At 36.0% G+C, this 21,695-nt stretch overlaps 1 protein-coding gene across 3 annotated transcripts in view; it reads left to right on the top strand.

Annotated features, from left to right (window-relative positions):
- KCNIP4 (potassium voltage-gated channel interacting protein 4) overlaps positions 1-21,695 on the top strand; it is a 391,381-nt gene that overhangs the window by 28,483 nt on the left and 341,203 nt on the right. The window contains exon 1 of one of the 3 annotated variants that reach the window (XM_066185535.1): positions 12,537-12,673. The exons of the other annotated variants lie outside the window; for them this stretch is intronic. Within the exon in view, the coding sequence (XP_066041632.1) occupies positions 12,613-12,673 (61 nt within the window). The 5' untranslated portion in view covers positions 12,537-12,612. Of the gene's footprint in view, positions 1-12,536; positions 12,674-21,695 lie in introns of those variants that run through there. 3 annotated transcript variants of the gene reach the window in all.

Raw genomic sequence — 21,695 nt, 5'->3', positions numbered from 1 at the left:
TTAGAGTTTAACAGCAAAGTCTGCCTATGCCAGGCACACATCAATTTACATGACAGTGGAAGGTCAAAAATCCCATTATTATTTGCACTGTTTATGGCTTCCTTCCTAACCAATAGCTTCAAGGGCTGAACTGTAGGTCCTAGAAAATCATCTGATCTATGAGATGATTTATTAATTTGAACCACTTGATATTGCCTAAAGCTATGAAAATAGGGATATACTAAAGAACATTATTGTAATTATTCCATTAGGAATTCCTTCAATTATTCATGTGTTTTAATCACTTGGGCCTTTAACACAGTGCTAAATTATAATCATCTGATTACATACAGATTTGTGTGGAGCTTTGACAATCTTCTATATGCTGTAGGACAACATAGGCAAATGCAGAGAAGTGACTTCATCCTAAAGAAACTGATTAATCTAGAGTTCAGGTGGTGTTAGAAGCATTGCCATAACCTCTTGAATTTGCCAAAAAATCTGATAGAATTGCTAGATAGAGCTGTGTTCTATATTCCTTGTTTTTACACTTATATTTGCAGCTTTTTATGATGATGAAGGTTACCTTGCAAACAACCTGTGAAACGAGGAGAGAACAACATAGTCCTCTTTCCTTTAATCTGCAAAAAAGTGCATTTTTTAAAATCCAGAGATGATCACAGTAATCTTCTCAGCTGACCTTCTTCAGTCAGAGGTCTTCTCACAGGAATTGGATCATGATTTGTAATTCAAATATGATTGTTATTTTAAACAAAATGAACAAATAAAGGGATCCCCACTCATATTTAATTACTTTAAAACTTTATCTTTTTTTCCAGATTTATCTAGCTTGAGTTTTAATTTTTCAATCTAAATTGCTCCATGTCCGTCAGCCTCAAAAGTTTTCCATATTCAGATCCCTCTGCCACTGTTGAATATCTTCACAGAGAGATGTCATAATCCCTTTACTCCCTTTACTTTGCAGTCGTTCTTTGAAGTTACTCCTCTGTTTTCTGATCTCTTTGGAGGTTTGCACTCTAAACCAGAATGCTTGTCTGAGGGATTGAGGGGTTTTTGTGTTTGAACAAAGACAAAGTCTCTCTATTCTTTGCTCCTAGAAGTGTGGGTTTGCATTTTGCTGAACTGAAAGAAAAAAATAGATGAGTTTATCCTATAGCAATAAAATGTCCTTCTGGTTATTTAATTGTCAATCTTTGCATTTGTCCATATCAGCAATTAATATAATATTTTAAATTGCTGATAAAATAATTAATGAGTTGGACCAAGAGCCATTCCCTTTTCCATTCATAGATGTGTTCTCATTAATGAGTCACCCCTATCATGTTCAATAACATTTTACCTGTGACACAGTAAAACTTAATGAACAGAGACATAGCTGAAAGGCATGAAAGCTGGTGGATATCATAGAATAATTGAATGGCCTGGGCTGGAAGGCATCATAAAGATCATCTAGTTCCAAGTCCCCAGCCATGGATCACACTGGTGACTACAGAGCATGTAGCTAAGGTACTGTGTCAGACAACTTTTTGTCACCTGATTGAGAAGACGCATAAAAATACCCATGTCTAATACAGGCAACTGTTAGAACTCCCTCTCAGGCTCCTTGGGTTAGTAAAATAATTGTTTGCTACTCAGCTGTCAAAATGTGCAGTTACAGAATATAAAGTTTATTACAATTCATCCAAGGTGAACAGTCTCCAGCTATGCTGCCATCATAAGCACTATAGAAATACATGAAATTTCACTTTTTTGTCCTTTATTAGCATAGTGTAACTCCAGACTCACTTTTTGAAATGTGATTTTGTTTTATGTATGTATTTGCCCAAAGAGAAAAATGAGAAATGATAGTTCTTGTTCATTAACTATGAGAAACAACTGAGTTTTCTCTCATTTAATAAATATAGATAAAAATGAGACTTCTTGTTTTTCAAATATATCTTCCAATTTATATGTAATCCGCTGCATGGCAAAAGTGTGAGACTATTAAATTACAGCTTTTCCATTTCTTTCCCACAGTACTACTCTGCAGTAACAACACAGTATGGAGATTCCTGAGAGTTTACTAGCTCACTAGGAAGTGACAACTTTGATTTTCTGACAGGTAGTGGTGGAAGTTTGCAGAGTGCTTTCTGTCATCTGGAAGTGTTAGAATGAGACATGCTGTTGATGAATCTGTTTCTGTAGCTTCTGAGTTCCCTGTATCACTGTTCGCTTTGAGGATTTCACTGTAACACTGTAAATACACTGTCACTGCTCTACCTGGACAGGCATTTAACAAATGTTGACAGTACCTAATCAAAGATTGCACCATGCGTTGAATACTCACGAATGGCAGTCTTTCAATTTTAAATAGTGTTGGCCTGCTAAACCACTATAAAAAGCTGTTTTCCCCCCTGCAAGCAATACAATAATCAGCTTTTCCCTGACGCGATCTTATGTAAATGTATCACTAGATTAAAGCCCATGCTTATAAAGTTCTTTCTGTAATGAAAAGTTCTGATTCAATATTTCAAGATTATTTTGAGGAAGAAAAAGCTTTCAGGTGTTCCAGTTATGGGAATTCTGGAAAGTGCTGGCAACTATAGATTGTCTATGGTGTACAATTTGGTTATCCTGTGCCTTGGAGGAAATTTTAGGTGGCTAGAAGTATGAAAATACTGCAACTGTGTAAGTGCATTTATGTAAGTGCATAAGTGTACACTTACATAAGTATGTAAGACAGTGTTTCTGTACTTAAATTAAAAAAAAAATCTAACGTATGTTTTGGAGATGGATAATAATAAATTGATGAGCAGCTCCTAGCTCCTTCCTCACATTTAGGAGCTTACATGGAAGATCCACTTCCATCCTCACATTTAGTGCGCATAAGGATCATTAGGCTTTTCTGGAAAATCAATAGCTAGAACCTGGCTATTAAGGGTTCTTTAGCTGCTGATATTTTGTGTGCTAATTAATAATGAGAAAAGCCAACTCTTTTAATGGTAAACCTGTAGTTGTTACCTGTTTGATAACTCATTTTGTGTGTTTTCTGTTTATTTTCTCTGAGAAACTGCAGCCACAAAAGACACTATAACTAGAAGTTTTTCTAGCTAACTGCCTTTTTGTTCTCTCCAATTACACCAAGCATTTAGAAGTTCCCATTGCTGTCAGGCACATTCACAACACACACTAAATCTTTATATAGTAATCATTTTAAATTCTAAGGGTGGCCCAAATGGTTAGTGGTGGGAGCACTCAGCCTACCTGATGCTGGTTCAGCTTGAACCTAAATTGCAAGTGTTGATCAGCTTGGGCTGTAGATATTTAGAAATAGCTGGAATGCTTTTCTTAATAGCCGTGGAACGTGCAACTATTTTTGACCACTGTTCATGTTGTCTAATGTAGTGAAGGCTAAACATTGCTGGACTGCCCTAGAAGAAGAGAAAACTGCTGCATGTTTCTGAAGAGACAGTTTTAACTTGCTATCTGTTAACAGATACAATAATTCAGGCAAATTATTGACATGAGGAAACAAAAACATGTCACTTGGTAATGGAACTTACTAAATGGTAATGTGATTAATTACTGTATATAGAATGCAGTCACCCAAAAATTGCAAAAAAGGCTCCTCCTATTACATTTTTAAATAATAAATAACTTCCTTGCTTCCCAGCATTTTTTCTGCTTCCTAAGTTCCTCTCACCTTACCACAATGTGAATTTCAATGTGCTATCGTTTTTGGTCTCGCTCCAGGACCATTGAGAAAGAAATCATAGATGGAAAAAAGATAAAATAGTTTCAAATGATGATTTTTCAGTGTATGATAATCATCTGAGTCTGATCTTGGAAAATGCTGGACACTGCATGGCCCTCCTGTCCACTGTATGAGCTGGAAATGCTCAGCATATCACAAAATCAAACGTTAATGATGTGAGTTCAATATAGTGCAGTTGATTATATTCTGAATTGATAGTCTCTGAAACTCTGTTCAGTCTTTGAGGCTGTTTGTATCTAGGAATATGTAAGTTGAATAAGAGTAAAATTTTATAAGAAAATATGAAAGCCTGTATTAAAATTCAGAATTTTGATACTCTTATTTCATCTTCGTAACTTTGTTGTCTTTGTGTGTGTATCCAAATAAACACAGCTTTAGATTCTATCTGGAAATATGTTTTCTTTTATCTTCTATTTCATTTTCTCTGAGATGTTTATTATTATTTTGCTGAGCATAAGGTAACAAGCATGAAGTAAATGAGATTATAACTTTCAGCATGATTTTATTTAGTGCAATGTTATGTGGCAGCCTAAAAATGCAGGTTTGTATCCAGTCTGCATTGTTTTCTCTGAATATGGAAGATCATTTAAAAGTTTAGCTGATACTTCATCAGGGATCCAAGTGACAAATATGCTCATACTGATTCATGGATACTGTCTCCAAGCAATGTATATATCCCTGGTAAATGAGGCTTCTGTGTCTTTTTGGAGGAAATGTATGAGTTACGTTCTTCTGAAATATTAAATCATAAAACTTCTCCTGGTTTATAATCAATTTTATTCATAACCAAAACGAGATATCAGACCTTTTTGGCTTCTCTTCCCAACCATATTGTGCAGTGGCATTCTTCTATTTCCTCAAGCTCCTTCTTCAGTGACCATATTATGGATAAATACTGCTCATGGTCAAATAAATGTTTTAGAAGCTTCTCATTTCATGTAGTCCATTCGTTGCTCAGCTGCACCCCTTTTGCTTTCTCTTCTTTGACTATTTAAAGGACTTTATCTATCAACATAGAATTACAGCATCTGAAATAATTCAGATTTTGTTCCTCTTCTTCAGTGAATAAAAGACAGCAATGATGATTGCTTTGTAGCAGTAAGGAACTCATTTTGTAGATGATTTATTGTAACATTTCTTATTCTAAGCTGTTTATGTCTGAAAATACCTCGGATTAAGGAGGACATACTGTAGAAATAGTAATTTCAGATTTGAGTATTAAATTGTTTATCAAAACGAGGTAAAAAAAAAGGGTCCTGGAAATGTTTTGCTGTTTTTCAATTAGCTTCATTTGTTAGTGCTGCCCCATCTGCAGGTCAGTCTCTGATAAGCAGCTTTTTTGGGATAGGAGTTGGTGGTAATGAGCCCTTTCCTGTTAACAGCGCTGTGCTAATAGTGTTTTTCACTACTTCCGAAACTACTTAGATGTTCATAAATATGTCACAATCCCTGTGAGGTTTATTGCATATGTTCTTAATTCTGTGGCATTATAAAAAATCAGTTAAATGAGAATTGAACATATTTTCTCTGTACTGGGTAACCTATACGTATGGAAAAAAAAAATTGTTTATGTGTCCTGGGCGAATTTATTCTTGCTGCTGTTTGGAAACTCTGTGCCAATCCAAAATACGGATGGACTGTTTGTTTCATGTTTCTTTACGTATAAATGATATGTATATGATAAAGATCCACAGAGAAAGGAAATTCCAGTTTGTTTCTAGGGATATTTTGACAAATATTGGGCTAATTAGGAGCCTGAGCAAAAGCAAAATGAAGCATTTTCCAAAGCCAAGATCATCTGAAACAGAGTTCTGATAGTTATGAATTAACTGGAGTCTTCTGCTATTTATGTCAATGTTTTTGAGCACAATAGATGTACAATCATAAATGAAGTCAAGGCAGTTGCGGGAAGGGAGTGTATACAATCCATATAATAAGCTTGAGACCCGTTTAAAAATGGATACCTCTTACTGAAGAAAAGCATCTGCATTATATAGTACAGAACAGTGTTTATAATTTTATCATTGCTGTAAAGCCCAAAATGTGATTAATACTGCTACTGATAAATATGGTTAGTTGTAAAACCTATAAAAAATAACAATTTAAACCAAGTGCAAATAATTTCAACAAATTCTAGTGGATCTTTCTCTTTAGAATTTGTTGGCATTTCCATAGGTTTACAGAAGTTAATCTAATAATCTATTTGTATTCATTTCCTCTACTTTTTGTCCATCCTTCCCAAAGTTACACTCTTATGATGCTACTTTTGGTATAGTAAACATGAGTTCACACATTATTTGGGACCAGTCTCCCATTCTGTTATTTCTAAAGAAGCAATTTGATCTATCAATATTTCTGACAAATTGTACACTAAGACACACCATAATTTGTATACAAAGCTACAGTGATTAGTCTCATAAAGCTTTATTCTCATCCGTTGCAGTTTTCAGACTTTTGAAGTAGGAGGTTTTCTTGTTGAATCATGATTATATACACATGCAGGAAAAAAAAGGTACCTATTGGTATGGAGTCATATGGGGCTTGCATATATTCGTCCTGTGACTCTGAGATAAAAAATATTTGTTTAGGGAGTTAAATCGTCCAATAGACTCATTAATTCTTCGTGAGCTATGACATTGATGGCATTTTCTGGTAGATTGCTAACCTTTTTAAGTGTCAGAACATACCATTCTCACAAAGAAAATGGATCAGTCCTGGCACGTTTGCCTTACTCGAGGTATCTGATTTCCCTCTGCCTGAGTCCCTCTCAGTGGCAGAGGGTAGATCTTTTCAGCTTTGGAATACCCAACCCAGGAAGTCTTCTCAGCTACATGATTTTATTAAATAGCTTTTAAAAAATATTTTCTAGGGGTCATTGCCTTTCATAGCAGTTGCACACAATTGTTCAAATTTGCTGTTACTGATGAAAAAGCTTTTAAAAAGAACTAAAAAACTTCTTAGGGCTTGCATATCCTTTTTATCCCGTCATTAATCCAGTTTCCTCCTGGATTTGGGAAATGCTGTGTTACTCTGTACCTTTAACAAGTCTTGTAAGAATTCAGTCTTTGACATATTGACAGGAAAGCTTCTTGGCAGCTATAAAACTCTAATTTTTTTACCAGTAAATAGATTATGTTTCTCTTTGCTGAGAAATGTTTATTAACCCTGAAAATCTAAAACTCCTGCCACCGTAACCAAGGGGAGTAGACATGTGCACTCCAGACAACTGCTAATAGCAAGCCGGAATGTTTTAATTACCGTTAGCAATGGATTACAATTAAAATATTTTCTACTCATATCACAGACACTGTCATGTCTCTTATCATTGTAATCTGACAGGAGGTAAACCTTTTCTCTCAGTTTAGTTTGGCTACTGAATCATCCAGTGAGAGCTCAACCCTATACACCTGTAACACCAAGAGGGCTCATATGGCATGACATTTCTCTGGCACAATAAAGGAGTTGTCGGAAATTCCCACCCACCAATGTTTGCTCTTGGTTATGTTGCTCATTGTTCTTGATGCAGTCATTCATTGTTGCAGGTATCGCCAGGTGTTGTGTGACCCACGCAGCATTGAGAGAGAACATGTGTGAACACAGATGTTTTCCTTCTAAGCCAGACAACCTGAATACAGCCTGAAAGCAGTAATTCACCTGTGTTGTCCCAGCAAAATGTTCAGAGTTAAAAAACCAAAAAGAATTCTGGAGCAGTCTGCCTCACTATTCCTATTTCTTTTCTCCTCATTTACAATACAGAGACTCACTGTGCATGAGCAGGCAAGGCCTACAGACATTTTATGTATGAAAGATGGTGACCTTTATGAGATGAAAAAACCCCAAACAGCGGTTTCCCCTATATTTCTGTATTATATGCTTCAATATACTTCAATATATTTTCAAATGCTTCCCACAGACTTTCCAGAGAGACTAGCACTGCTCAACTCTTCACTATGTTCTAGAGAAATTAAAATTTACCTGTTTTCTTTTGGCAGAAGTAGAACCCCAAATTTTAGTCAATATTGAAACACACAGGAAGCTTTTGTTGCCTGGTGGTTATCCAATTGCCTTTTCCCCCCCTATAAATAGACAAACAAATGATGAAAAGGATAAAAAGATGTAAATGAAGTTCAAGTTAATGCAGCAGCAAAACCTTAGAGAGCAGTATACAGTGGAGGTAAATAAATACCTGTTATATTTTTGCTTTATTTTTGCTGGTAGCTTTTTCTGTTCCATTTTTAATTCTACACAAAGGGAAGGAAATTCTCTTTTCCACACACAAATCCCTTCCTTCATCTACCAAAATCAGGTATCATAAAATACTATTGGAACTTGCCTCTGCTGAGAAAAACCAAATCAAAGCACACCCTGCTTTTTCTCTGAAGCATCTCATTGTAATATTCCTTAATATGTCACCAGTCACCCACACATTCATCCAAAACTGGGTTCTGTAAGCTTGCCCTATTTTTCAGGATTCATTTCACAACTTATAGCTGCAATCTCTAGTGGCCCAAAGTTTTCAGCAGACATCGCTGGTTTAATCTAGCTTTGTTGAAGTTGAACAATTTTTTTGTAGTCATCAGTGAAAGTTCTTGAAATACCTGTGCTAGAGTCGTCAGCTAATGCAACTAGATAGTTCTGTAAAGATTCTCCTCAAATCCCATATAGATGCCAGTTTTGACTGTTTCTTCTGCATTTTTTCCAAAGATCAAATCTGATCAAGCAATTTTAAGGCAAATTTCATAAACCGAAGTCCACTTAAACACCCAGCTAGAAGACATTTCCTTGTAGCTCAAAATATCTGTAGCTATGTGGCATCACACAGACCTTATATGATTCATCAGCTTGTGACTCTCTGGAGTTTTTAGCTTGTATGATTTAGATCACTCATAAAAATAGTTATTTAACCATCAATAGGAAATTAAAAAAAATATACAAAAACCCCCAGCTTTACTTTTGGGTGTAACTGATTACAGATAAAATCCAGTAACATGAAATAATGAGAACCTGCTTTCTTTAGGCGGTCCCTGTCTCTGTGCACTGTTACAGCTGCAGTAAACAGTTTGGCTTTCCTGACTTGCATGTGCTCAGGAAGAGTTCAGGGTCTTGGTTGCTGCTGCAGTAAAATGTCAGGGCTCAGACCAGAGGTATTTCAGGTTTTTTGCAGATTATTGCTCCACATTTGTCTTGTTGTTGGTATTCACTCCCAGTTGAAAGATCTCCCCATTCCTAGATCCTGAAGTTGCTCAGGTTCTGTAGAATGCTATTAAATTCTATTTTCATTTCGGCTAAATTATGAAATGATTCACTGTATTTTCGGAAAGGAATGATCCTGCACAGCCTGGATTAATACACTTTTCTCACATGCTTTTCTCATGTCACTTACAATATGACCAGTTTTTCTCTAGCATTGTGTTTAATATATTTTTTACAGTCCTTAGGTTTGTAAATGTGGAATTCACTGTCAATCCATTTCCTTTTCTCAAAGTCCGAGTACACGATCTGAAAAGGAGGTAAATCAAATGCACAGCTTCAGAAGAGTGATGTTAATTCCTTTTCTTAATCATTATTGTGATTATATGAAGTACAGCATCATTTGTTTGAAAAAAATCAGTGGTATGTTGAAATTTATTGTTCTACAGCTTAAGCTTATTTTAAACTCACTACAAAATTATGGTATGACGATTAGTACTGCACAGAACTTTCGATTCATATATACTTCTATTACAGAAGAAAATTGCTCTGGACTTAAGGTTTGAAATAAGGAAACAGATACAGTGCCATATGAATATCTTGACATCTTCTGGACCAGGTTTAGAAAAAATGTGTCCTTCTAGAGTTTTGTCTCAAGTGAATATCTTCATATCTATGGCAAATAAGACATGGTTTTCAGGTGCATAGAAGCAAACCCTGAAGATTCAGGATTTTGCCTCTCCATTCCCTCTTGAGTAGTGTTATCAAATTTGTGCGTTTATACATCCCATCTCTGGCAAAACAACTCTGTATTCTTGTACCTTCTGAAGACTTTATTCAAGTACTAATGTGGGAGCATATCCAATAACCCTCTCCCATTGCTCCATGTGTGGGCAGTACACATTCCTGTTTATTATCCCATCGTGGGAATCATTCTCCCAGAGGCTTGTCTCATCTCCTGTGTCTGGTTCCCCATTCACACTCCCTGTGGATTAATAAATCCCTGAGATGAGGCCCTCAGAGCAGTATGACAGTGTGTTGTGAGAGCTGGCCTTTGGGCTGGAACATCAAGGACTTTATAGCTGACTGTTACATGAGCAGGCAGTTTCTCTGAAGGTTTATATCCAGAAAACTTGAACTTGAATTGCATTGACAACATTTTCAAGTTTTAGCTGTTTGGAGCTGCACTACATGGTACTATATTCCAATGCTCATGAGCATAGGATTGGTTTTCTCCTTGCCAGGAGAATATAGACAGGAGCAATATAGATGTGTTCCACCAGAGAAGATGGGTGTCTTTCTGCAAATGCCTTGCACAGACTGGTCAGAAGAGAACGTCCAGTATTCAAAGGGATAAACTCTAGTTCCTAGAGTACATTAATTTCATTCAAAAATGGGATGTAGGAATAGTTGAGAGCACTCTCTTTTAAAAATAGCTATTATTTCTGTGTAATAATTAACACTCATGTTTTGTTCTCAAAAATCAAAATGCTGTTCCAGTAATCATCTGAAAATCCAGACTGAATATTGTGTGGTGAAAATGTACTACTTAGCACAGTAAACACCAATTTAAAATTAATAGTTATTCTCAGAATGCCATTTTCAAAAGATATATTATAAAAGAGCTGTGAAATATGCTTAAACTAGAAGAAGCTTTTTTGCTGAAGTTTCAGAAGTTTCGGAAACTCTGTTATCGTATTGAAATTCAGCCTACTTTAGTAGTGGCTTGTGATGGGAATACACCCAGGTCTGGAGTGCTGTGTCATGCTAAGGACTCAAAGGACCTTCCTTATACCAGCAAGTATTGTTCCAACAGGGCTAATTCAAGCATTGTTCAGTTCTAAATAGCAATGGGCCTGAAATATGTTCCTAGGTGTGAATCTGAATGGAAGTGCTTCCCTTTACTTTGGCAGCCTAAAAATTGGTTGTTAAGGCAAATGCTTCTCTTTTGTTCTGAATTTTCTGACAGCTTTTTTCTTACAGCTGATTGATAAGCTGTTTCCAGAGGTGGGATTTTTGTCCTAGCCTGTGTGGATAGACCTGAGATGTCTCCAGTTGTTACGGATAGGCATGGGGTTTTGCGTGTAACATTTTGCACAAAGCAACATAAGCTGTAGTTCAGATGTCCGCAGGAAACTTCATGAACATAAAAGTGGCAAATGTATGTAATTGGCGTGAAGATTAATTCAGTTCAGAGGGAAGCTGACTGTCTAAAAAAAACTTTGAGTTCCACTATCTTATAAAAATAAATCGCAGAAAGTGAATACGTGTTCCTTTGCATGCTTTGATTGCTTTGCATAGTCAGTAGGAACTCCTGATGGAAGTGAAGGCAGTGAGGTGCTGTGTTCCATTATGCTTGCTTTCTTTAGGAAGCAGTAGGTTTACAATTGAAAAGTCAGCTTTGTTTATCAAACTCTGGTGTGTACAGTGCCAATTGTTGTTTGTTTTTTTTTTTTTTTTCCTTTGGCACCTTCCTACCATTTGCCTTTAGAAATCGTGTTTAATATTGTTAGATGCAGACTCTGTGTGAGAGCACAGTGTGGGGGGAAGAAAGAGGGGAGTAAAAACAGGGGCCACTTTGGTGTCCTGCCACAGGCTGGACACAGCTTCTGTTTGTAATCAGAGGGCTCCCCTGGTGCAGTCTGTGGCTGCTTGGCAAAGGGCTGCTGCGGCTGGCAGGGTGGCTCTGTCCTCAGCAGCATCATCTCCTCGGCATCTCTGGCTGGAGCTCGCTGAAGAGCAAACAGGAATGCTGCTTAGGACTCCTGCGTGACCTTGGAGTGGCACCAAAGTCCTGGAACGCTGGGTAGGTTCCTTTTCTGCGGTTTGTAGCCACTGAGTAGAGCTTTGGTTAGGTCCTAGTCGGTGTTGGTTGTTGCTAACGGCCTCTGGCTTCTTCAAAGTGTCAGTCCTCAAGGAAAAATAATGCCATGTAGAAATGTACTGGTCTGCCTCTGGGAATGGGAAGGTGGTGTAGGAAATGGTCCCCAAGCGTACAACTGGCTTTAAGTGGCTCAGCTGCTTTTCTGCATTTGACTGACAGTGGCATTAAGGCAACACAGAATCCCAACTATTCATCTTTTCTGGGTAGAGCAGCTGTCTTTCAGTAACAGCTAGAGGAGTGCAGCTCTCTTCTATGACACTGATGTCAGGCAAGCTAAGATAGGAAGGATAATAGGTTCATGCATAGAGGATTACAGTATTTCCTTTACCTAAACAACTGACTAAGGTAAGAGGTAAATATTTATTTACCATCTAGAGATATTATTTTTATCATTTAAGTTAAAATCAGAGTTTTAATAAATTGTAGATAAAATTTGATTTTTACCCCATCTGTATATTATACAAATACATTAATGTTCCAGATAAATAATTTAAACCAAAGGAATATTAGTACACTAATTCCACTTTAATAATACTAGGAATGTATGAGCTGAGAATGGGTAATGAAATTCTAAATATTTTCCTTTTATCCCCAGTCCATCTCCTCTCTTCTCCTCCAATCTCCCTTACCCATAGTTTTTGGATTTAAGTTATGTATATATCCTGCAGGAAAACTAAAGGTTAAGTTTTTGTTTAGGATGGAAGTGTTAGCCCCTGAGAAGAAAACACATGAAGAGAATGAAGATTTGCAACAGTATCCTCAGAAGCCTGCAAGCTGTAAGAAAATGCTTAGGAATTGCTGCTTGATAAAGCGAATTTTTGCCTGGAAAAGTTTGAGCTCTAAAGGTACCTTTTCTATTGAAAATTTTAGTGTAGGAGAAATTGTTGTCCTCCCAAGAATCCTGAGTTTTTGATACAGTGCTATTACTGAATTTAACATCAGTCAAGTTACAGGTACAAAAAGTCTCTGCTGTCTTGAGTCTATTGTGCAAAGAGATTAAAAATGGTACAGCTTTGATTGAGGTGCTTTATCATAATGTGATAAAAATAATTGTACTGCATGAGCATTCATTTTGCAGCACATAAAAATACAAGGTCTGCAGAAAAAAAAAATGCTTCAGTCAGAAGATAAACAAGTAAATGTAAAATCCCAGAAATTAGATATATCAATTTATCAGGGCCCAACCCAAAATTCTGTTTTGATGAGTAAAACCTCCTTTCATTGTTATTAGAGTATATTTGCATAGAAATTACATGATCAATCCCTTTGTCTTTGAGGAAGTGGAGAAAGGTAACATTCTGTCACATTTATACATAATGATGTTATGTACTGTATTTATTAATAAATACTGAAAGAAATGCTTCTTTTTTAAATTAGAAGTTGGCTGTGAAATACCTTGAAAGTTGAACTCTTCTATGAATAATAAATTAAACAGCGACTGTCCTGAAATGATGGTTAATCTGCTTCACATTATTTCCCTCAGGAACATACAAACAGTTAAGAATTTTATTCAGCACAGATTCCTCTTTTTACCATAGTATTTGTACTTTGCAATATTATGTAAAAACAGAAGAGAAAACACTGTCCCAAACAATTCTTCAGCATTTTGGCAGCATTTTTCATTCCCTTTTACACAGTTTATGACAGAAAGAAACAAACAAACCCCAAACCAGGTCCTCAGTATATCCAATTTGTGTCAAACAAAATGAAAAAAATGCATGACATTTCTTTGTCATGAAGAGCTAAGTCACAATAACCTGAGTGTGTGATATGTTACTTTATTTACACATTTACTTTAAAGGCTATGTTGTAGTAGCTTAATGCCAGCTTTTAGAAACAATGTTCCGGTTAAAAACGACCAACCTCTGGTTTTAAACTGCACTGATCTCTGCATTGTCCAAGTAAATGAGTGCTTCATATGCCTTTTAATCTAAGCATGAACGTTTAGCTATTCTCAGCCACTCATTTTTAAAGGTTTAAGTTATTTTTTTCAACAAATGGCTGCTTTAATCACATGCATATTATGGTTTTCTAAATACATGTTTGATTTCCCTTTTATTGTATCAGGTTGTACCTATAATTTGCTGCACTTTTTTTTTTTTTGTATTGTTGCTGGAGCTAATGAGGCAAAAGTAGGTTTTCTGTAACTCTTTCAGAACACTCATCCTTCTGCTCATGCAAAGTTTTAGCATTTTTTCTTTTTCACTGGATTGTTTATCATCAATCTCAGTAGCTTGAAGCAATCACCTCTCTAGAAATAATGGGTGAATCTAAAGCAAATTGCATTGAAGTTTATAGGTCTGATTCTTCAGTACCTTCAAACTGGCTAATAATTTGCACCTCCAAAAATGGTCTTGAAACAGTCAATAAGTGATGATAGAATTAAAGATTTATTTTATTCTAGTAAAGTAAGTTAGCAGACAGATGATTCACTGTAAAATCAGGCTCAGTTAAGTTACTCTGTGTTACTCTGGCAGAGACAAAATCGGAGTCTGACACAAAGTTGACTCAAAAGGAAGCTAGTACTCTTGCTTCATGTAGTACCAAATGATAGAAAGCATATTACTGTTGGGAGACCTTGAGAAGAAGATTTGAGTATTTTTCAGGATCAAGAAGACAGACATTCTGAGTACTTTCTTCAGTGCTGTGGTGTTGTCCAAGGTGACCTCACTGGCCAAATAGGTTTTGTTGGACTGCAATGATAGAGCATTCCTGGTACTCTTGACAGTGCTGTAGGAGCTAAGAGAATGTAGCTACAGAGCTGCTTGCTCAGGACCTACTGTTTTCTGTTGGAAGAATGAGAGTGGGTTTGCATATCATATTGTGGTGGCTCATTCCCACTTAGATGTTCTTTTACACAAATGAGATTCCCCATTGGTTTTCTTAAGCCTAATTACTCTGGTAAAGTGGTAGAAAAATAGTTGTTAGGCAGTTGAGGCTTGCAGTGTAGTATTTAAAAAATAACTAAAATTTTTGTTTGTATTTATAAAAAATCATGATAGCTCTAAAGACCAGATTATTTGGTAATTCATTGCCCTTGTCACAGTTTGCAGCTGGAAATGCTGGAAAGTAATGGATATTTGATCTTTCTTTTACAACAGATACTATTTCTTCTCTACAGTTCATTTTTCATGTTTTATTTTATTTGTATAATCTTGCAGCTGAGTTTGTCAACATGTTTTAGCTCCATGGAATTAATTATTCTTTCAGAAACAATTTCCATGTATGAATTTGGAGCAAGAAAATAAATATTTGATTTACTGCAGTGTTGGGATGATTTAACTCTATTTTCAGAATGGAAAATCTTCACTCTTACGATAAAATTTTAGAATATCATCACACTGGGGATGCCTTCCTGCTTTTCCTGTTTCATAATCTGGAAATAAGAAGAATGCTGTTTCATAAGTACTGGAAAAATATTTGTACTCAACCCTTTTTGATGCAGGACTTAAACAGCATGGATTCAATGCACGAGTGCACCCTCAAAAGGATGAACAAGAGAATAATAATAATAAAAAAAGCATCTTCTTGTATTTCAAGGGAAAGTAAATGGAATTACATGGTTGTCAATGGGAAACATTTTCACACTAAACCCAGTATTTTAATCAATGCTCAAGGCTCAGTAATTTGACTAATTCCATCAGACAGTAGTTTCAGAGAGCAGGTATCTTGTAACTGAGGCCAAAGGAACAGACTATGACAGTGCCAGGAATACATCACTGAGATCTTGATGCTGCAATAAACTCTGAGCCCAGGTTTAAAGGACGTGTTGAAGAACTTTCAATTTTAAATGTTCAATTTCCAAAAATGGGCAGTCCTCACTAGATTGGCAGCATCCTCAGCCAATCTAGGGCAGTTATGAACCTTTCATGATCATTCTATGCCATGAATATACATTTGCTGCAGATTTTGTAAAATGCAAATGAGAGACACCAAGAGGACAACAAGTTGTCTGTCATGGAGATAAATTTGGAGGCATTGTGCTGCTGACTCTGCATTTCGTGCTGCTAAAAATATTAGACATGATCAACTATTTGTGTTTTTCACATTGTTTGTGTTTCCTCATATCACATATTTATGAGTTGAGGTATGAGTGCTTTAGGAACTGTCCCAAGCTGTCAATCATTGTGTGTGTGTTTTCCCTGTCAAACAGTACATTTGACAAAGTATATATGGAAAAAATAGCCCAAGTTATTTCAGAGCTACTTAAAATTCTGCTCTGCCTAGGATACTTCATACTGTCTTAGACCTTGAATAGCTCAAAAATTTCCTGCTAAAGATTGTCAGTACCAGCTTTTTAAATATGGACTGTGTGTGAGCAGGATAGTAATTTGTCTCCTGTGACCCATTTGCCGTTGCTTGTCCTATGCAAATAAGTTGACCATTGCTTTGAAATCTAGTCACATCTCATGATCTCTCAAAAAAAAAAAAAAAGGATGAAAAACTTTTCCCCTAGTTGTTCAAAATTAACAAAAGCATTTATTCACATAGGATAGGATATTTTTCCAGTGTCTCTCAACATTATTTACTATGTGTTTTTCTTTCGAGCAGTGAAGTGATGAGGCAAAGACAACATGTAAGGTAGAAAGTGATGACATCAGGATTACATGCAGGATTTGCATTCCACTATCAAAGCCCTCAACTGCCTTAATTAGAAAGTATCATGACTCATGAAACAGGATTTTTTTTCCTAACTTGATTACTGAAGCAAAAACATATTTTTTGTTTGCTTGTGCACGGAGCAATAGTTCCTGAAATCTGCCTGGTCCTAATTAACCTTCCCTACCGGAAAAATATTAAATAAATGGTGTAGATAAAAGTGTCAGAAAAAAGCAAGAAATAATAAATATTCAGTGTCATGAATACCATATACTCCTGACTTCATTCCCTTGTCCCAGTAGCTGCTCTTTACTAATAGTCCTCTCCTAAACCATGGCTGATATACATTTCAGATCTTAACTTGTCCGGTAATTGAATTTTTACAGCGTGTCAGATGGGTCATTTTTTATTTATTGTCATTTCAAAGTACATCCTGTAGTTTTTGTGCGTTTTTTCCCCCCTCAGCTTTCTCACAGATGCTTTGAGCATTATTTGGTTTGAAATCACAAATTTGCATGAGAGGACCTTTTTATGGGCACTAGGAAACATTTGTCCAATGTGCCTATAGAACTGCAGTTCACATGGCTTAGCAATTTTGAGTCTGAAAGCCTCTAAGACGAAGAGGGAAGAAAAAAGGAAAAAAAGAAGAGGTGGGGGAGGAAGAGGGAAGAAAAAGAAGTAGGAATTGAGGAAGGGATTGAGAGTGAAGCTCTGGAGAGACCGAGGACTGTGTCCTTTTCCAAATGCACTTCTTTCCGTTCTAGGTGCTCAGCATGTAAATAATTAGATCATAACCCTTTGCAATATTTCTTGAATGCTGAAGAAATAAGGCTTTGCAGTCTATTACTGCATGTATTAATGACTGAAGAGATTAACATATCTGATATTTCATGCTCTGACCACAAACATAGAAATTAATTTAAAAACAGAACCTTTAATGTTTTTAGGCAATACAGAAATCTGTATTTTTTAAAAACTACAGAAAGAAATTTGCTTGAGAATTCAAAACAAGCAATGTTTACCGTGCTTCATCTATATGAAATATTTACTAAAATGTTCTACAATTTGATGCTGCTGCTCTTGGTGTACATTTTATTCTGAAGTAAATTTGCTACCCAGAATTTATATCCAGGAAAACTTAAAGGGCGAAAAGCTTATTCATTTTGTGCCTTTGAATGATATTTTTTTTCCACAATTAATGAACATTGCTCAGTATTGCTTTGGGTATTTCTTTAATTACAGTGAACTGTGAATTGGCACTGTTTTCTTATTTGTCTCTAATAAGTCAAGTTTTCATGTTGCCTTATACCTTCTGGCTCTCTGTGCAAATGATCCATTTTGTGTTATGAAAGTTTTACCTTCTGAACAAATATTGAATACATTGTATATAAATATTTTTTCAACTCAATGAACTGGATGGAAAATGTAAATATTAACTGATTAGTTTAAATGCAATTTAAATTGAAATGTTTTCCAATAAAATATTTCAATTTTTTTTCTTCAAACCAGTATAGGATTCTATTCTTAGCTAAATAATTCTTCACATTAGAATAAAGATGTAGTTGTATATATTTACTGAGTATGAAAAAACTGTTTTAAAAATGCTAAGAAAAGAAAGAAGATGAGGGGTAACCATCTCTTTTTAATATTTTTTGTTGTGCTTTACACTAAAGCCTGTTCACCCATTATAATCTCAGACAAAGGAGTTTGTATTAAGTTACCTGGGAAGAAGGGACACCTTGTAGTTTGTTCCCTTCTTGCCAAATGCTAACTCTGAAAGACAAATCATGGCAATAAAATTAGAGGCTCTCCCCAGTGAACGTAATTTTCTTTTAAATTTGTAACACAGAGAGACCTAATCTCAATAAGACTTCTAACACTCTCTTCAGGGCAGCGGTAATAGTTAATGTCACAAATTAACAGGAAGGTGTACTGTTTAGGAATTCTTGCTGTCTTTCAGAACATTAAATGGGAATTGGAAAAACATCGATTCTTAAAATTTAGAATTGTTCCAAAGTGATTAATGTTTTTAAAAGGAGTTTTACTGTGTAATTGTGTAGAGACTCGTTAAACTGAGTATTGCATGTAGCTAATGAAAATGTGAGACTCTTACACACTTCGGTATGTATAAAATTGCATCACATAATTTTTGGATTGAGACAGTTTAATTGTCATTCTCCTTTATTTCTCATAAGAAACACCCCACGAACATGTGTCTTACAAAGCTTTTGATTCTTCTTAAAGTTTTGAAATTATTAGTTAGAGGCAACAGTCATTACAAAAAATCTTGGAGCTTTACTCTGTACTTAAAATGTTTTTAAACATTTCCAAATTTTTAAACAAAGTGGCCAAACTCTTGCAATAGCCACTAGTTTACAGTGTGGGGAGAATTCATACATGCATCCTTAGAGCCCTTGAAACAGTTTTTAGTGCCTGTAAAAGTAAGTATTATCCATAACTGAGTTTTTAAAATGCTTGATAGAAAGATAGAAAGTTGCAAAGTGCAGATTATGAAGTCGGTTCTGCTTAGAGTGAATGTGCCTTTTATGTAAGGAGAATGATATTCCATGGAAATCAGATTTCCTTAGGGTTTAACATTCAAAGGGTAAAATATGCTCCACAATTAACCCCTGAGAAATAAGGCTCAGAAAGATGTGGGTGTATCACTTCATGGAGTTTCTGCTTTATGCTTCCCTGGATATAAACATTACACAACAAGGTCTTTCTCTCCCTTTCTATGAGGTCTTTCATAAAGGAGATTTGTTTCCTTTATGTCAGAATGGATTTTTATGGTCTCCTGCAACTGCCACCTTTCTAATTCCAGGGTTGCCATTATCAGGAGGGACATGATGCTGGAAGATGAACTCAACTCATGGCAGATTGCTACCTAAAACTCTGCATTTGCAGAGCAGTACCTTGAACTCATGAGAATTTTTGCTCTTTGTGTCTCTTTCTCCTCCTACTGACCAGTATTAGTATGAAGCAGTTTGCATAAGTGTCTTAAGAATGCACAATTTTAAGTTAGCTCTAATTAAGAGCTATGAACAGACCCTTTTTATAAAACGTTTAGTTTTTGATTAATCATCGCAAATGTGTGTTTTCTTTTCTTATAAAAGGCATGTGGAGCCATGAAGCTGGCTGGAACCTTTCCAGGAATGTCACTAGACTCTGTGTAGTGAAATTGAAATTTTTTTTGAGATCATTAATCCTACTTACCAATGATCAACTTACTGTTCAGTCAGTTTAAGCTATTAAAACACAATCCTACCATCTTTGTCAACTGTGCTGAAGAATGTAAAGAATAGCTGATTAACTACGTTTTAATCAGATATACCAGAAATATAATTTTCTCTAATTCTTCTTGTTTCTCTAGCAAAATCGGAGTTACTGCTTCAATATTATGCAGGTATTTGAAAACTATTAATTGCACTACAATATAGAAAGTGTGTTCTCTGAACATGAAAGCAGGCTATGAAGTTCTGACCTCTGGAGGATCTGATGTCTACTTTTGTTTCCCCATATTTTCCTTCATTTTTAAACAAACATCACTGTCCCATTTTTAAAAAGAGGTGTTGCTAATTTGCTGAAAGTCTCTTACCTAAAAGCCAGGTTCTAGCAATCTAGCAAGGTTTGGAATACAATGAATGGTAGAGGTTTGCTACTTTTGGAAACTTCAACATATCCTATAAGAAACCAATATCTATTCCCATTAAGTCTCTGTACTCACATTATCTTTGATTTTTACCATGTCTGCCAACTGCTGATTTTTTATTTAAAAACATTTTATCAATCCAAAACTAATAGGCCAAAGAAGCTTATTAGATTAAGTGGAAGGACTTTCATATTCATAGCATACTTAGAAAATGGAATAAATCTTTAAATATCTTGCCACTTTCCATCTGGGCATCATTCCAGCAATTTAAATGACTAAATATACTGAGAGTATTCCAGATTAAATGAGAGCTCTGAATGTCTTTTTATAAATTGTATGGCTCATAAAGAACTGAATTTGTTGTGGAGGTTGGTGAGATCTGCATTTTGTTTACTGAATTTACTGGGTGTTAGAGCAGTATAACACAACTGCATTTGCAAGAATCTGTCCCTGGAAAAAATTCTGACTGGAAGGAGCACTTTTATTGCCAATCAAGGTAGCTGACAGAAGCAGCTTCTTAGAAGTATGCAAAACCACATTTTTTTGATTTGGTTTTGGTTTTGTCATGCTGAATCATTATGACTGGATAACTTTTCACAAAAGATTAAAAAACAGGAAAACCAGCATATCTCAGAAGTGAAAAGTTAGGGCAGAAGAAAGAAGAAGGGCAAAACCAGTGGGAAATGACAAAATTGCATGTTGTTTTGTTTGCTCCTGCTATCCCTCCCCACCTTTAATTTAAATTCTTGTTTCCATGGCAGTCTGCAGTGTGGTCTTGGTAGTTCTGGCACACAACAATTCTTATAGGATAGATTTGCCCTTCTTTCAGCCCAAGGGGTGTAAGTGGGAGTACATGGGGCTTTTCATTGTTGCAGTAATGCTGTCCTGCTGGCACCTCCCTGCTGTTCCTCCCAGTAGCATTATCTTCTTGGCAAGGAGATGTGTTCTCAGTTATTCTTTAACTTTCTTACTCATCCTTTCTGTGTGCAAGAAACTAATAAAAAGTCAATAAGGAGGTGAAATTTTTCACCAAGCCACCTAAATGTTTAGTGGGCTCAATGACAATATTAGTCATATGTGGCAACAGTGCAACTGAATTTTGCAGATCACCCCAGCCAAATACCAGCAAGCCTATACTGTGTAGGAAAGCAGAAGGCATACTTAGCTTCACATATGTCACAGAAAATGGTGCAAGAAATATTGAGCTACCTGTGTGCTTTTTGTACTGTTTTCTGCAACCGTCCATGTTTGAGGCCAGCCTGATTTCTTTGTTATACCAGATTGGAATAATAAAATTAAAATAGATTAAAAAGTTGAAAAATTTTATTACCTGTAATACTAGAAGTCCTTTTCTAAGACATCATTTAATTTGTGTCACATTTGGTCTTGCGAGTGTAAAAGCAAGGTACTTCAAAGGGTTGGGCTTACCATTCTCAGCAGTAGAGAAAACCTGTTTCTGACAATACGAGAACTCAGTGTCTAGTCTAGGGCAATAGTAAGGTGAAGCTGCTTTCATCACCTCCTACTGGCCTAAGCACGTGCATCGTTCAAGTTGTCTTGAATGTAACAGCAAGGACTGCCGGCAAGAACACATAGGAGTTAAACCTCTGTCAGCT

This window comes from Chamaea fasciata, unplaced genomic scaffold (genome assembly GCF_029207755.1).
Source record: "Chamaea fasciata isolate MVZ Bird 193981 ecotype frontalis unplaced genomic scaffold, bChaFas1.0.hap1 SCAF_6, whole genome shotgun sequence".
Taxonomy (NCBI): Eukaryota; Metazoa; Chordata; class Aves; order Passeriformes; family Sylviidae; genus Chamaea; species Chamaea fasciata.
Note: the sequence above shows the minus strand (reverse complement) of the source record. Positions and strands in the feature narration are given on the sequence as shown.